The sequence below is a fragment of the Malaclemys terrapin genome, chromosome 6 (genome assembly GCF_027887155.1).
Source record: "Malaclemys terrapin pileata isolate rMalTer1 chromosome 6, rMalTer1.hap1, whole genome shotgun sequence".
NCBI classification, from domain to species: domain Eukaryota; kingdom Metazoa; phylum Chordata; order Testudines; family Emydidae; genus Malaclemys; species Malaclemys terrapin.
The window spans coordinates 49,424,372-49,440,884 of NC_071510.1; the positions used below are offsets into that span (position 1 = coordinate 49,424,372).

General features: G+C 39.7%; 1 protein-coding gene across 1 annotated transcript in view; it reads right to left on the minus strand.

Moving 5' to 3' along the window:
* Positions 1-3,812: 3,812 nt before the first annotated feature.
* LOC128839128 (hippocampus abundant transcript-like protein 1) overlaps positions 3,813-16,513 on the minus strand; it is a 46,235-nt gene continuing 33,534 nt past the window's right edge. Inside the window, exons 8-12 of the mRNA XM_054031832.1 lie at positions 14,310-14,381; positions 12,723-12,835; positions 10,783-10,880; positions 8,183-8,340; positions 3,813-5,504 (exon numbers count right to left, since the gene is read on the minus strand). Coding sequence (XP_053887807.1) covers positions 5,307-5,504; positions 8,183-8,340; positions 10,783-10,880; positions 12,723-12,835; positions 14,310-14,381 — 639 coding nt within the window. The 3' untranslated portion in view covers positions 3,813-5,306. The remainder of the gene's footprint in view (positions 5,505-8,182; positions 8,341-10,782; positions 10,881-12,722; positions 12,836-14,309; positions 14,382-16,513) is intronic.

Sequence of the window (16,513 nt, forward strand, 5' to 3'; positions counted from 1 at the left end):
CAACAAGGAACATAGATAGAGATTCATAGACTGGTTTGTTTCATATAATTGCTCTATTGCAAATCTGTCACTTCTCACATTTTATACTTAGATAAAATTTTACTCCTGAAAGATCCAATCCAGCTTATTAGCTCATTGGTTCTCATGAGTGGTTCTGATACACTATAGTCTCAGAATAGGTACAAATTAAGTTGCACTCGAAGTGCTGTACCTACTTAACGTGCATGAAAAGTTCTTTTCCACAGTTCGCTACAGGCACAAAAATCAAAGGCTATTTCTAAAACTTTTATTCCAATACAAATAAATATTAAGGGCCTGATTTGGCTGTCCTTACATTGTGAAGTACTTTAAGCCCAGATCCACAAAAGGATTTAGGTGTTGCAATGTCTTTCAGTTGCCTTGAAAAATCACCAGAATCCACAAACCCTGCATTAGGTAGCTAAATTCCTCATACAATGCATGGGGAGAGTTACGCACTTGAGAATGAGATCTGTAAAAGCCAACATACTAGACGGGGAGCCACTTAAGCTACCGTAGCAGATACTACTGAAGTGGTGTGGACTAAGCCCTGACCTCCTTAGGGAATTAGGAGCTTAAGTCTGGGCTAGAAGAAGGTGCCTATTCCTACTTGGGATCCACAAGAATCCTCTTCTAGAGTGAGTAGTCTTAGGCACCTTGCAAGAAGGGACTTAGAACAGCAACAGCACACACTTAATTCCATGGGGGGGAGGGTAGGCAAGAGGCAGCAGACTCCCTTATAACTTTTAGCCCAGCATGTGGGAAGCCCCATTTTGATTCCTCGCTCTGCCTGATGCAGAGAGGGAATTTGAACAGGGGCTTCATGCTTCAGGACAGTGCCCTAACCCAAGGGTTCTCAACCTTCTTCTTTCTGAGCCTCCCCAATATGCTATAAAAACTCCAGGGCCCAGCAGGTTGCAGGGGGGGGACCCTCTGGCATAGACATAGTTTGACTTCTATTGAGTGGGGGGCAGGGAGTGGTGGGGTTTGGCAAAGGACCACCACCTCCACCCCCACCTCACCACCCAGCCTGTCTGGGTTGTGAGAGGGAATGCAACCAAAAATTATAATTCAAAGTGAGGGGCTCAGCTCAAAAAGTTTGAAAACTGCTTAGGGCACAGGCAGGGGAGGTAGCTTGGGGCATTGGCACTGACTCGATGGGTGCTTTTGGGCTGGAGCACCCACAGAAAAAAATTAGGGGGTGCTTAGCACCCTCCAGCAGCCAACTCCTCCCCAGCACCTCCTGCCTGCTGCGATCAGCTGTTCTGCTGTAGGAGGCACTGGGGGGAAGGGGAGGAGTGGGGATGGGGCATACTCAGGGGAAGAGGCAGAATGGGGATGGGAAGAAGCACGACAGAGGTAGGGGTCTTAGGGAAAGGGATGGAATGGGGGCAGGGCCTGGTCAGGGGTTGAGTACCCCCAGGGAAAGGAGAGAGATGGCACCTATGGCTCAGGGAGGGGGTAGCTCAGAGCTGTGTGCAGTGAAGTATGTATCTCAGAGTGCAGGCAAGGGCATAGCTCAGGCTGCAGGTAGACTGATAGCTAGAGCCTGTGGACCAGGAGCCCAGGAGGGCCCCCCCATCCTATGGTCACTGCTCCCCAGGGTCTCTGCCACCCAGGAGCCGGGTCCCCCTGCCCAAGCAGGTCTTACGGCTGCCCGAGCAGTCAAAGGGGGCTGGGAGCTGAGAAGCAGCCATAATCCTGGACATCAGCAGGAGGAGACAGGGGAGCTCCACGGCAGTCCGGTCCATGGCACCAGTCAGAGCAGCACCCACCCCCTCCCATTGCCTGGCTCCAGCTTCCCACCTCCAACCTGGCCAGGTGGGGAAGAGGATATAGAGTTTCCCCCAAGATTGTCCCACTCTGGGTAAGGCCAGCTTTAGCCCCACAGATCTCCCTGCTCCTGGGTGAGTTCTCTAACCATTGGGCTAGAAGTTGCATGGAAATTCTCCCCCCTCTGTGGCTGTTTTGTGTGAAGTTAGCACCTAATCCAGTAAGAATGCCAATCTCTACCTCATTTGAGCCTGAGGCTTAGAGGTGAGAGGCAGCTGGAGGCAGCCATGCACATGCCAAGAGGCAGAAACAAAGGTGCCTAGGGGCCTTTTAAAGCAAAAATTTAGGGAACGAGTTTAAGCCCCTACAGGGTTAGAATTAAGCTGACCTAGGTGGTTGAGGATGGCATTGGCACTTAGGTTCCTTACAGTAAGATTGAGATCCACAGACACTTGAGTGGGTCTTGCTCAGTACAGGTACTTCTATCCTTATGTTAAGTAGTATTAGACCTTAATCTTGTGGAGTATCCAAGGATCACAACAAGGAAATCTTGTCATGTGAATTTCCTTATCAAGACCGTCAGACTTTGTTAAACTCCATATTCTTGGCAGAAGGGAATTTCACATATCTGCTTCGGGTATTATAACGCTATTAACTATTTACAATGCTCTAAAATAAAGAGAATGTTGGTATTCCCAAACTTAAAATGTTCAGGTACATGAATAAAAAATGAACAGGTGCAAGAAACATTCCATATGCCCAGTGCCTTTTTATTCATGATTTTTGAGCATGCCCTTGACAGAATTTTTCATGGGAAAAGAGTCTTAAAATAGGAAAAGAAAAAACAACCCTCTGAGGCAATGTTTAACAGGGGGATCATAGCTCAACAAAGAACCAAAGGGGAGCAGCATAATCTCTGCAGTAAGGATGTTGTTACAGTGCAAGAGAATGTAGACAGTTGCAGATCGTGCCTACAGACCACAGCACGTGTTTGGCTTGCCAATGTAATCACAGTCCAAATCTGTTTAGTCTTGTGTTTCATATTAATAGCATGTAGGACATGAAGATGCCCATATAATTTTGTTCAATTAGCTGCCTTTCATTGTAATCCAGCAAATACTAAGATAGGATAGAAGTCCCAGGTGTTGCAAGAATGATCTCCCATAGCTTCCTGGCCAGACATAACCTAGGAAAAGGAATGACAATCCTGATACAGGCTTTAGCACTGGTCATCAGAAGACCTAATTTCTATTTCTTGGTTCATCAAGCTCCATCTGTGAAGATGGCCAAATGCTGTCTGTTCCTTCAGCCTATATAAATGGGGTATACATTACTGTAAACTGAGTACCTCACAGAAAGCCTTTACATCCATAACCTAACACAAGCTTCCCTAAATCCAGCTTGCTGAATAGGATCCCCAAACTCTCAGAAGATACTGGCAAAACAAAAGGATTATGCTCATTAGATCTACATATACTTCATGCACCATTGGGACATGTAGTCAGACTGCATCCAACCACTGCAATCAAGCTTCCTCTCAAAATACAAGTTTGGAATTCAAAGACACCTGGTGTAGAAATTAAACACTCAAGCTAAAATGTCGAATAAACTAGGAGGGCATAAAAATGAAATGGAACAGTTATCCCCATCGAAAATTTGAAGACTTAAGGAATAGCAGTTAGGATCCAACTAAAAAACATAAATCAAGTCCTCAGTATTTGACAACTCAAACCCAACAGATTAATATTTCCCTGTTATCAGTCTTCCCCTACCTACTCTTCCCATATCTCTGCTGCACCCAATCACACCTTGTCAAACCTATATGGTGAGCTTTCCGATACACAGAGTGTCTTATTATTTGTATGTACAAAGACAACACTATGGGGCCCTGAAACTTTATTGGGGTACTGAGCCACTAATATAATATAATTTTGAATGGTAAATCATCTTCAATTTGAAGTAGGGAAAATGAAATGGAAGTAATAAATAACTGCAAGAACACACACTTAACACATGAAACCTAGAAAGTATAAGTTGCAGATTTATTATGGAAGCTTAACTTAAAAACCAAACTGCATAGTACAAAAGGTCTGTTATCTCTGCTCAAGATGGAACAAGTTTCAAAATATATAATTTTTTAAAATTTGTTCAGTCAATACACAATCCTTTATAAAAACTGTATATCTGTCAGTACCCTCATTGCATTTATAAATACAAGATTTACACAGCACTTCCATCTGGAAAAAATTAAAACTCCTTACAAATATCTACATATATTTCATACGTACAAAACATTCATAGGAGTACTTTGTTAAAGTCAGGTTTTGTTTAATGGTTCATTTACACTGCAACAAAATACATATAAATCTGTATAATTTTTCATAAAATGTCTAAAAATTAGCATAACACTTTGTAGACACTGAACTTCTTTAAACCATCTTTTAGAAAAGAACTTAATATGCATATTTCCTTGAGATTCAGCAGGTGAGACACATTGATATGAAGGCTAGATGAGAATAAATGCACACTAAGTAGCAATTAAGGCAGGGGTGAAATTAGTGGGAAGAGTTATTTTATACGGCAGATCAGTGACAAAATGCAATAAATACACACAAGTCTTGATGTAAGTTGCCACAGCATCCAGTTAACTAGCCCTCACACAAACGAAGAACATCTACATTTGTGGTGCTGTACAATCAATCATTAAAATCATTTTCTACTAGCAGAGCACTGACACTATCAATGCTCACAGGTGCCAACTGGATTTTCTTTTTAGCCACTTCAGATCAGACACTGTTCTGGAATGTGGGTTTAAGACTTGAATATGTCCTTCACTCCTAGGCAAGTTGTCATACGTGATCCCTCATCTGTAAAAAGTAATTGTTTAGTTTTATCAATGCCCTAAGGAGTCCACTGGATTTTTTATTAGTATGATACATAAATATTTGAGAATATGGGTTCAGGAATTTTAATATGACCTTTAATCATCTGCAATATTTCAGATACTAAAACTCTGTAGATTGGTCCCTCCCAAACCTAGGAGGGTTACACAGGGCCATACATGAAAAGAAAAGGCTTAAAATGCAAAACTTAACCTTTAACTATTTTGGCAGGAACTGTAGTCTGCCTCAAACCTGCTTATTTTGTTTATAGTGACTATAGGGAACTGAATGTTCAAAATATTTTATTAAAGTTTATTCTCTGCATGGTCTGTGTATTTAGGTTTTCAATCCAACATCAGGGCTTGAGATGGTATTTGCAGTTACATATCAGGTACAGGGGAAACAAGGATTCAAACCTTACCTTGCCCTAGTACACAAAACAAAATACCACAGTAAATGTTTGATAGTATGAACCCAAAGTGGACACCAATATCCACAACATGTGATCTTCACTTGCACATGGCTCCATCCTCCCTTAAGAGACCAGAAGCTCACTGCATTCTGTCCTGTTTTCTGGGTTCACAGATCAGTGCATGAATTTTGATTTGCAGCCTCCTTTTTCAAAGCTAGCCCTCAGACACTGCTGTCTTGCAGCAATGGTTCAATGTCCTCATCACTGCCACGATCTGGGTTGTTGCTCTGGGCACTGCTGATGCTGTGCTTCCTGGTACAGCTGGCTTTACTGTGCTCAGGAATGAATAAGGCAACCAGAAAAGCTAGAAGAACTGCACATGCTCCAAACAGGAAAGGTGGGCCAGGGATGATAGCTCTCTGCAACAAAACAGGCAAATCAGAAAAATATGAAACTGAAATATCTACTTGATTAAAATATTACATCACTGAATCAGGAGCCAAAAGGACAATAATTTCAAAAAGCTGTTTACTAAACGTATATCAAACTACATGCTGAATTTGTATGTGCATTACAACTAGAGCTGGCTAAAATTTTCAGTGGACACTTCACCCTCTGAATAAAAAGTTTCATTCAACTGAAAACTATTTGTGAATTCATGTCAAGTTCACCAAATAGCTATGACTGAAAGCATTCCCCTGAAGCAGTTGAATTAAAAACAAGATTAAAACATGTTTTTGATTTTATTGTTTCTTTATGATATATAAAGATGCTAAAGCTATTGTAAAAATACTAGATTAAGCCCACCTTTTTTTATTTTTGTAATTAATAGAAGTGTCAGAACTCTCTCTCAACCTGAACAGTGTCACATTAAGACGTCACCTGAGCTTCAGCTCTCTCGCCTCCAACAAAGGGGGCCCTCCAAAGATCCTGACCAGGTCTTCCAGCAAAGACAGGGAAATGAGGATGTGATTTTAAGCTCAAGTAAAGAAGGGAAAAAAAACACCATATAGATTTCAAGGGGGCACATTTTTGTTTTTCTTTCTTAGTTTACCCTTAAAAAAACTGCAAAGGAAAGAAATCTTCAAACTACTCTGTCTTGTCGACCAAAGAGTCAGCAACGAGCATGTGCTGCATGGTCTGCACTTCACCGTGCTCGCATGTATTCATGTCATTTGAGTAGCCCCATTTGATCATGTTAGTCTTTGATCTACCAGGTGCAGGCATCGCCATGTTCAGCAGTCTATATCTGCCCCTTGGGGAAGGTCCTCTTAGGGTTCCAAATCTATTTCAGTGCAACTAAATTTTATGGGGCAGGATAAAGAATGAAGAGCACCAAGTTTCACATCATAAATCAGTTTTAAGAATTAATACGAATTTGAATAGCAGGCACACATTTTTGCCATGATTAACCCTATCAGCAGTGCAAACTGAAGACAAGTTCACTACTGTGGGGATATGTTGATCCAAATTATCTTCTTTCTATTCTTTATCAGTAAAGTGGGAGGCTAAGAACCACTGCTGTCAACCAAGTTTCAGTGGGTTCTCTCAGACTGGCATCATCTTTGCAAGTTTCCAAGGCCTCCAAAGAGTTGCAGATATATTTTAAGGAGAAGCTTACATTTGCACAATAAGACTGTTCACAGGCTTCAGCTGACTTCCCTGGAAAAGAATTCTTAACTTCTAGGATTAATAAACATCATACCACACACATACAGATGGTAAAGAAAAGTTTAAGCACTGGGAAGACAGTATTTTAACACAAGAGCAATTCTGTCTTGGATGGAAAAAACACAAATGATATTGGAAAACCAAATTTGTCACAGAATGACAGTATATTTGGGTCCCAGTAGAGAAAGCAACCACAAATCTTTTTGATTGTTACTAAAAAGGCAACTTTTTACTGGAATTAGACACCACATAAAATCCTTTTTACACATAGAAAAATGTTACAGGTTTCTCAGTACAATGAGAGGAAATGGTCACTGAGACCAGTGGCACACAGACAGGATCCTAAAATTCTATTCTGCTTAGTGAAATATTCAGAATGAAAGAAGCTCCTCTTAACTAGAACCTTGCTCATTATCACTAATGATTGGAGGCAAACATGATTTTAAAATATTGAAAATTCTACAACAAAGTGCACTTTTAAAATTTATTCTGGCAAGTGTAGCTTAGTTTTATGTATCATACATTAGTGAATAGAATGTGGAATCTTCTATAAACGAAATGAATTCTTACTAATGTAAGAACTTAATACATCAATCTACTGTTAAATATTTGATTTCAAGTGCACAGAGATCATTAGGCCTCTTGGAAAAACAGGATTTTCAGGCAAGTCTCGAAAGAAAGAGTGAGGGCTGAATGGGTCAGGGTAAAAGATAGCATAGACAGCCAAGAGAGCAGTAAAAGACAAGCTAAACAAAGCTTTGATAAAAGAGCGAAGGGGCAATAAAAAGATGAGGTAGGCTGGGACATAGGCAAGAACAAAAAGCTTAAACTTTACAAGATGGACAAGGGGAAAGACAGCAAAGGCATTTCAAAAGCAACCACTTAGTATTACTGGAGGGAATCAAAAAGGGGTCACAAGGTATTCATGCAAAATGTCAAAGAGAAGGTGCAAGTCTATTGAAGCATATTTTTTCTAGAATGTCTACATTTAAAAATGGTTGTGTAGAGTATGCTTCTCTTGTTATGATCACTATAAAAACTATATGCCAAAGCCTTTTCATATTTGCATAATCAGACCTGTACTATCATGTTCATGAGGAAACTGGCTGTAATTAAATAAATTGAATTCTTTTAACCTCCCCAACAATAAATCAGACATATTATTGCATTGAAAATCATAGCTGCACACAAAGTTTATTCTTATGTCAAAAGAAGTTTATTAACGCCACTATAGTAACTAAAAACCAAAGCTATTGCTTTGGCTCTAACATCTGTTATTTACTTCTCTCTTTAGTTTTATTCTTAATTACGTAAGAGACACTTTAAAGCATAGGAACAAATACCAGGAGTTCAAGATAAAGATATTTTAGTCATGCAAATTTGATATTTGTGACTGAAAAGCAATGGAAGGTGGCCATGGATTTACCTCATCACTAGGATCCTGCATGGTGTTCTTATCAGAACTCTGGACAGGTGCCAATTCATTGAGCTCCACATGGAAGAGAAAGAATATAAAGCCATAGAGAGCTGGTCCAAGGCCGTTACACAGACCTCTGATTCCAGTTATTATTCCCTGGACAACACCTGTGAAAGGAAAAGTAACGGTAATGAAGAAGGCAGCCTTTTCATTAGCCATCCCTTATTTTATGTATGGTACAAGAGCCCAAAACTTCTCTAATTACTGTTTAATTCTATCATGTAATAGATTAACCTTACCTTCCACATGAGAGGGTTTTAATAAATGCCTTCAAGGAAGGTTAGCTGGATTTTAGTTAGCTTCCACATGGGCACAGTTTGCTCAATATATTAATGTGCTGCTAGCAACATTTTCAATTTTGAAATTGATGGGTCTGAATTAGAAGTTATCAAAATTTCCCAGCTATAATGGGTGAGCTCAACCTCCATGCTCTCCCTAACTCAACTTCTCTCCATACTTATACTGAACAAGAGAGGCTTAAGATGATATTTGCCTAAGCTAAAAGATAGTTAGCCTTGGTTATAAACAAACAAGTAAATTTCTACCTGCAAAATACTCCCTGTCAAGCTATGGACTAACATTTTGTTCTCCATCAGTAACATCCTGCTCTTGTCTGATCCTCCTCAGATAAATCTTATTTTTGCTCCAACTCAGGGGTAGCTGAAGTTCAAAGTACTGAATAAATAAAGGTTTGTCCACATTGTAGCAGTTTCTGACGGATACTAACTTATGTATTATTACTTTAACAAGTGCCATTATTAAGCACTGCCTGTGTACAAGGTGATGCTGTATAAGACAAAAGAAGCCACTCTATCTTGACGAGCTTACAAACTAAAGAGACAGACATGAACAAAACAGATCTTCAGCTTGGTGTGAACTATTTTTAAATTACGTGGAGACCATTTTTACTGACACAGGTAGTATAAAATTAGGGAAAGCGTGATTCCCATGAGTCGCTGGAACAAAACGAAAGTAAGGAAGAATCCTTTCGGCTTTAGTGAGTGAAAGTCACTTAGTTTTGTTTAATTTCTGTTCAGTTTTGGGAGAGCTATGTGTAATTACAATGGCTGTTTCCTCTCCACTAGATGGCATAACTTCACTCTGGAATTCTATAAATCCTTTCATATACAGCTTTCTAGGTGGCTTTGAATGAACAGTGCACAGCTGTACTTTCCCCTAACTTCCACGGAACTCTAGGGTGACCAGATGTCCCGATTTTATAGGGAGAGTCCCGATTTTTGGATCTTTTTCTTATATAGGCTCCTATTACCCCCACCCCCATCCTGATTTTTCACACTTGCTGTCTGGTCACCCTCCAGACTTCTTCCCTGCTACTTTTAGGGGGATGGGGAGGGGGTGTTGACCTAAGATACGCAATTTCAGCTACGTGAATAGCATAGCTGAAGTCAGCATATTTTAGGTCGATTTACCTGGCCGTGAGGACAGCGGTGAGTTGACCGCTGCCGCTCCCCCGTCGACTCCGCTTCTGCCTCTCGCCGCAATGGAGTTCCGGAGTCGACGGCAGAGCTATCAGGGATCGATTTTATTGCGTCTACACTCCCCCGATAGATCCATCACCACCCGCCGATCTGGCGGGTAGTGTAGACATACCCTTAGTTCACTTTTAGAATGTAATCCCAGTAAACTGCGTTAAGCTTACAGAAAACTACCATCAAACGTGTACAAATACCACCTTTCCCAACAGAAGACTGCCTCCTAGGCTGTATCCTCTCTTTACTTTCTGTCTTGCCCATTCTATCTTGCGGTCCTCATTTGTTTGTTCTAACTTGAGACTGTAAACCCATCAGGGTAGGGATTTGATTGTTACATTTGCCTTTAAAGCACCATGGCACTATAGAATGTAGCTCATATTTTACCAGTATTAACTGCTGACTTTTTCACTTTAAAGTAAGTGTAGGTTTTACCTCTTTCTCCAACTTTGGAATAAAACATGCATGCACACAACCCACCCATTCTACCATGTCTTCATTACTCCTGCTTCCCTAGAGAGAGAGGTTATGAAGTTTTTCTTTTATAGTTTTGAAAGAAGCTTAGAGCAAATTGGGCCACCTCTTTCCCTGGCAAGGAACAAAAAGAAAATGTTTCTTATGTATATAAGGTAATAAATCAGACAATAGGAAAATGGGGACTCAGCTGTTAAGAGAAAGATGGCACTGCTACACTAGTGCTGGTTGTTCAGAGTTATAGAATGCTTTTAAAAACAAGTGGAGAAGAAAAACCATGAAAGTTACTGTAGCAACTTACTTTTATTTTCTAGCATCTTTAAAGGCAATTATGTAAAGAGATGACTGCACTGATGAGAGCAATGCTTTTCAGGAAATAATGAAAGGCAAGTATGCCTGATGTGCATCCATGTCTCTCCACAATACCCAGAGACAAACTTTCATTCCTACTGACAAAAACTAATTACCTCCTTTGTCATCTTATTTGAAGAGCACAGCTAGATAGGTATTATGGTTTTTAAGAAAGAAAATTGGTCCAAGGAAGAGAATTTTTCAGGAGCACCAAGATGAATTTATTGAACTTACCTTGTTGATCTGGCTCTGCATTTCGTGAAACCAAAGCACTGATTGCTGGAAACGTAATACTTGACATGGCTGCTACAGCTCCTGCTGCCCACATCATCCTGTGTTGATTGAAATACATATTTTGTTCAAAATATAAAGCAGCAATACTTTTAGGTACCAAAGGATTTCCCCAAATAAGCAAGAATACAACAAATATTTTCAGGTTCCTCAATTAGGGTCTGTTCTTAAAACGGTCACTAAACCATTCACCATTAAGTATCCAAAGATGTATTTTTTGTAATGGCTATGCATTTACAATTTAGTTAGTTATTTTCTTCTCTTACAATTTGTCAAACAACCTCAGAACCTCTCCTATTTATGTTTTTCTGAGTTACACTGAGCTCATTGAAATTAATTGATTTGATTCAACCCAAGCTAAGATGAGGTGAGCACAATATTATTGATGCTGCCTTGTCCTCGGTTAGAAAACGTCACACCAAGGAGCAATTTCAGTAAGTCTACTGCATGGATAGGTGCATGCCAGGTTCTGCCAGGCTCCTTCGAAATAGCTAGGTTTTATTAAATCCCATCCTGATTGATTTTATTTAATATCCCCCAAGTTAACTGAATAGGGTCTGAGATAATATTCACTATACAGGGCAGAGCACATATTAATAGGGGAATATGCATTTTCTAGTGTGGCTTTTGAACGGCTTGTCTTCCTGTTCTTCTACTTCACCATCAAATCCAGTTCCAGAATTCACCCCATGTTTTTTGTACAGAGCCTAAAATCTCTGTTTAGCTGCTACTACTCTAGGTAAAGCTGCTCTCTAGTTCATCTCATTTGCTACGAAGAGCTATGGTGAAAAAGTTTGAGAGGCATTCTTCACTATAGCACAGAAGGGGTTGGTACTCTAAAAAGGAAAGAGCTTTTGTCTCAGTGGCCCTCACTGGTAGAGCTGTTTGGAAATAAGTTATGAAGGGGCTCTACGCAGCACCTAAAGCTTTTAAAAACAAAACCCCTCTGTCACTGCATGCATCTGACATGGTAGGAGACGGCCAATAACTGGTAGACAAAAGCAACCTAATGAGAATAGCAAACAGCCGGTGCTCCATAGTAAGTTTGAGTGCTGAAACAGATTAGTTGAGCAATCCAGACTGAACAGTCTTGCTGGTATCCAACTTCAACAGCAAGTTTATCAAAGTAAAACAGACCAAACTTTTCCTGAAATGATACGCCAAAAATGCTCAATACTGTCTATAAAAGGGAAAGATGGACAGAGATTAAGCTGGCAGCCCACATCTGCAAATGTCCAAAACTGTTAACAGGAATCGAAGGACTAAATTATAAGAACACCTTAAATGGGCTGATATGGTAAGAAAATTAACTATTAGGATGACTAGCACATCCTGGATGTTTGTGGAAGAGTAAGAGGCAAATTAATAATCAAAAGGATTAATAAATTCAAGTCCTTGCCGTACATGGTTAGTTGCTACAAGCATCTGAAACACTTAAAGGAATAAGTGCAGTGATTGCCTATCTATCAGACTAGTCATCTGTTATCTCTTGTTGCTTGCTTTGGAGAGAGACAGATTATGAAAGCTACTCTAAAGATTAATTTCAGAATAAATAAATATAAAATATGATCACCAAATTTTTTTTTTTTTTTTTTTTTGCGCTTTTTTAGATGCATTTGCTTTTGTCTTAACTGTTAAGCAATACAGCTAGCCTCAGGAAAAAAAAAAGGTGCTTTAAAGCACAGTAAGCCATAACTCTAGGAAAAAGCCAAGTGCAACTTAAAAATTAGGAGTCAAGTTATACAACTAATCAATGTACTTGAAGGACAAGTGTATCATGTTCTGAAAGAAAATGATGTTAATGTTCAAAGTAGTGGGAGATTTTGGAAAAAAATACTTTAAAGCCCCATGAAATTTGTGCAGCTCAGGAGACATGTGCTTACCAAGGTTGAGATCCAAAACCATACCAGGTCAGCTGGAGCATTTGGAAGCCAAGGCCAAGGAGGACTGTATTCTTGTTCCCTATTGACCTCATCAGGATACTGAGGAACACGGTCTGTAAAAATAAGGAATGAACTCAGCGAGAAGCATTTTAAACTTGACACCTTTAATACAGCTTCCACTTTTACAGGAAACTATCCAAGAGAAGCTCCACTATTGCTGTTTACATTCAATTAACTGAACTCTGACTGTTATGACATTTTTGTATTTAATAACCCAAACAGACACCTGATTTGATCCACAATTTGATGCATAGCTATTACTAAAAGCATAACCAGAAACATTTTTAAATACCTTTTCAAAAAAGGTAGAAATTTCCCTTCGTGTTATTAACTGAGTTTATTACAAAATTTAAAATGTTAAGTATTGAACACAGAACAGTGATTCTTTGGTTTTCTGGAATACACAGATATCTAGCACACAGAGTTTTTTCCTGTCATTTCCTCAAATTAGAGTTCAGTTTTAGTAAGTCTCACAAAAGGATTAGCCAGCCATCCCAGGGAATTTGAGAACAAGTTGACCTTAGAGCAGATGCTTATTTCTAGATGGTTTTCAAGAATCAAAGATGGCTGCTTTGTTCACTCAAATCCAATGTTAAATCCCATTTTTTCTCCTGTATGCAGCAGGAAGGACTGCATTTCACTCTGTGCCTTCTCCTGTCCTACCTCAGTTCCACACACTCTCTTCCTCACTTCCACTGTGAGGGGCACCCTATGGAGCAGGAGTCAACTGTGGGGGCACAGGAGCCTCAGAGGCCACAGCCAGTGAAGGCCCAGTGGTGGTCCCTGTGGGAAGGGAAGCCCACTAATCCAAACCAGGAGACAGGTACTTCCTGATGGAGCTCAACATTTTAAGGGGCTAAATTTACCCATTTATATTGAGCTGATGTGTATTTTACAAATATAAAAGTTAAAAGGAATCCATTTCTATATTCCCTCATTATTTGATTTTTTTTTTTTTTTTTTTTTTTTGTTAAATTGTGGGAAAGCAGTCAAGAAATCAGTTTTGTATTGTGTTTTGAAAGCAGTTAAGGTAGTTGCCATTTTAATCTCTTGCTGAAATAAGGGCCAAAATCTTGGTCCAGCTGTTGAAAGAATCCCATTTTAATGAGCTTGCACATCTCACACTTCTGAAACTCAGGTCCATTGCTCCTAAGGTACACAGTCGTTACCGGAGGTCATGGAGAGAGGCAATCTCTCAGGAGGAATCTGAATGAACAAATGTTCCTTTACTGAACAAAATCTATTCTGAGGCTTTAAAAGGTAGAAAGGAGCTTACCTATACATAATTGCAACATGTCAAAAATGACACATCAGTAACATTCATCTGATTGGTTATACTCCTACAACTTTGGGGAAATATGTTCAAGAAATGTACTGTATTAGGCTGGACTCATTTAATTTGTAGAGGAATTTCATTATCACAACTTTAACAGTGATTATATATGCACACTGAAATCCCTTAATTTTTCTTTTGTATATCCAAAGGGTCAACAGAATTTCTAAAAAAGCTATTAGGATAACACTTACCTGAGCTATTATAGACAGAATTCCTACCACAGCTATGAATGCTGCTATGGTAGCAGGACCAAAACCTATAATCTGAAAGAAGATAATATTAATTTATAATATAATATAGTAAAAAATGCTAGTTACAGATAATTAGTTAAAGCGGTTCCATATAAAGATGGCATTTATAAACATTGGAACACAACTACTTCAGTAAGAACTACCGTATATACTCGTTCATTTGCCCATTTGTTTGTAAGCTGACCCCCCAAGACGGTTAGGTAAAAATAGCAAAAACTGTAGGACCCTTTCATAAACCGACCCTATATTTCAGGGGTTGGAAAACTTTGGCTCCCAGCCCGTCAGGGTAAGCCACTGGTGGGTCAGGACGTTTTGTTTACTTGGAGCATCTGCAGGCATGGAGCCCCTCAGCTCCCAGTGTCCGCGGTTTGCCGTTCCCAGCCAATAGGAGCTGCGGGAAGTGCCTGCAGATGCTCCAAGTAAACAAAACGTCCCGACCCGCCAGCAGCTTACCCTGACAGGCCAGGAGCCAAAGTTTGCCGACCCCTGCTATATTTTAAAAGCTGGCATCATGAGAAACACTCTAAAATAATTCTAGCAAAACTTTTATGTAATCTAACGAAAAACCTGTTATAACAAATATGTATTCACCTTCAAAATTACCGTCAATATTTAAAATCAGTAAATGGATATTTAAAACAAGTAACTTAGAACAATATGAGACTTTAAAAAGTCTTAAAATCCTTCAAAGTCTGAATCAGTCTCTGATTCACCAAATAGTTCATTAAACTCAGCTTCAGTCACAGCTGCACCTGCATTGTCATCGTAGAGGTCAGGAGTGTCGTCTTCAGAGTCAGATTCCGTCTCATCATCAGCCTCTGTTGTGTCATCATCAAATATGGCACCATATTCTGACTCGTCGAGTGCATTGCTGATACAGCATTTCCTAAATGATTTTTCTACCATTTCCGAGAGAATGGACACCCACGCGTCCTCAATCTACTGGGCGACCAGATTGATTGCGGGCTTCATAAGATTCCCGCCTTTTGTCAACTTCACCATGCCTGAGCACATCCATTCAGATCACATTTTGCGTAGCCTGTCTTTAAAGGGTTTGTTCAGGCAGACACCAAGCGGTTGTAGAACTGAAGTTAAGCCTCCAGGTATTACAGCCAAAGTAGTTTTCATATTTTTGGCCACATTTTTCACCTCATCCATCTTGTGTGACCTGAACAGGTCTCAAACGAGCATAGCAGGTTTCTTGAAAAGTGCTCCTGGTCTCTTATTCCACACTTTTTCCAGCCATTCAATAGTCCCACTTTCATCCATCCATCCCTTTTCGTGTGCACGTACGATGACACCAGCAGGAAATTTCATGTTCTTACGCAAGGTTTTTCTTTTAAAAACAACAACAACAGGAGGGAGCTTTGATCCATTTGCCAAACATGATAAATTCACCGTAAAGTGGATTTTTTCATGGCCAGTGGTTTTAATTAAAACTGTTTTTTCACCAACACCAGTTACCATTCTGTTGCTCGGGAGATCGAATATCATTGGTGTTTCGTCCATATTTCCTATTTGTGACAGTTCAAATGCATATTCCTTTTGATATTTTATAATAAACCTTTGGAAAGATTCGATTTTTTTCTTCCAAATCTCTAGGCAGCTTTTGCGCCATCTTTGTTTGCTGACGAAGACAGAGACCATGACAGTTCATGAAGCGAGTACACCAACCCGCTGTTCTTGCTGTTTCTCTACTGAAAAGTAAACTTCTACTGAGAGGCAGGCTAGAATATTCAGCCATCCCCAAGCAGCTATGCACAACACTAGGAACATAAATGCACTTTAAGAATAGGATCTTTTATTACTCAAAGAGGAGGGGAAAAGCAACAAAGAAGGAGCAATTCTAGCACAAATTTAGCTTGTTTTCATTAAAAACAGTGCTATTCTAGAAACAAATACAGTAAGCATTGGTTCAATATTAAATTAAAACTAGACTTCAGTAAGACCTTTCCAGCACTACTTCAGAATGAAGCCATGCACTTGAGAAGTTTAGAAAAAAGTCTTTAGATCATTAAAACCTACAAAAAGTTTTAGCAATAGTTTTACAATAATAGCAAGAATACTTTCCCTCAAGGAAACCTTGTAATTGTTGTATACAAAGTACAATGGTTTCATACTTTATGTACATATGGTGCTTTAAA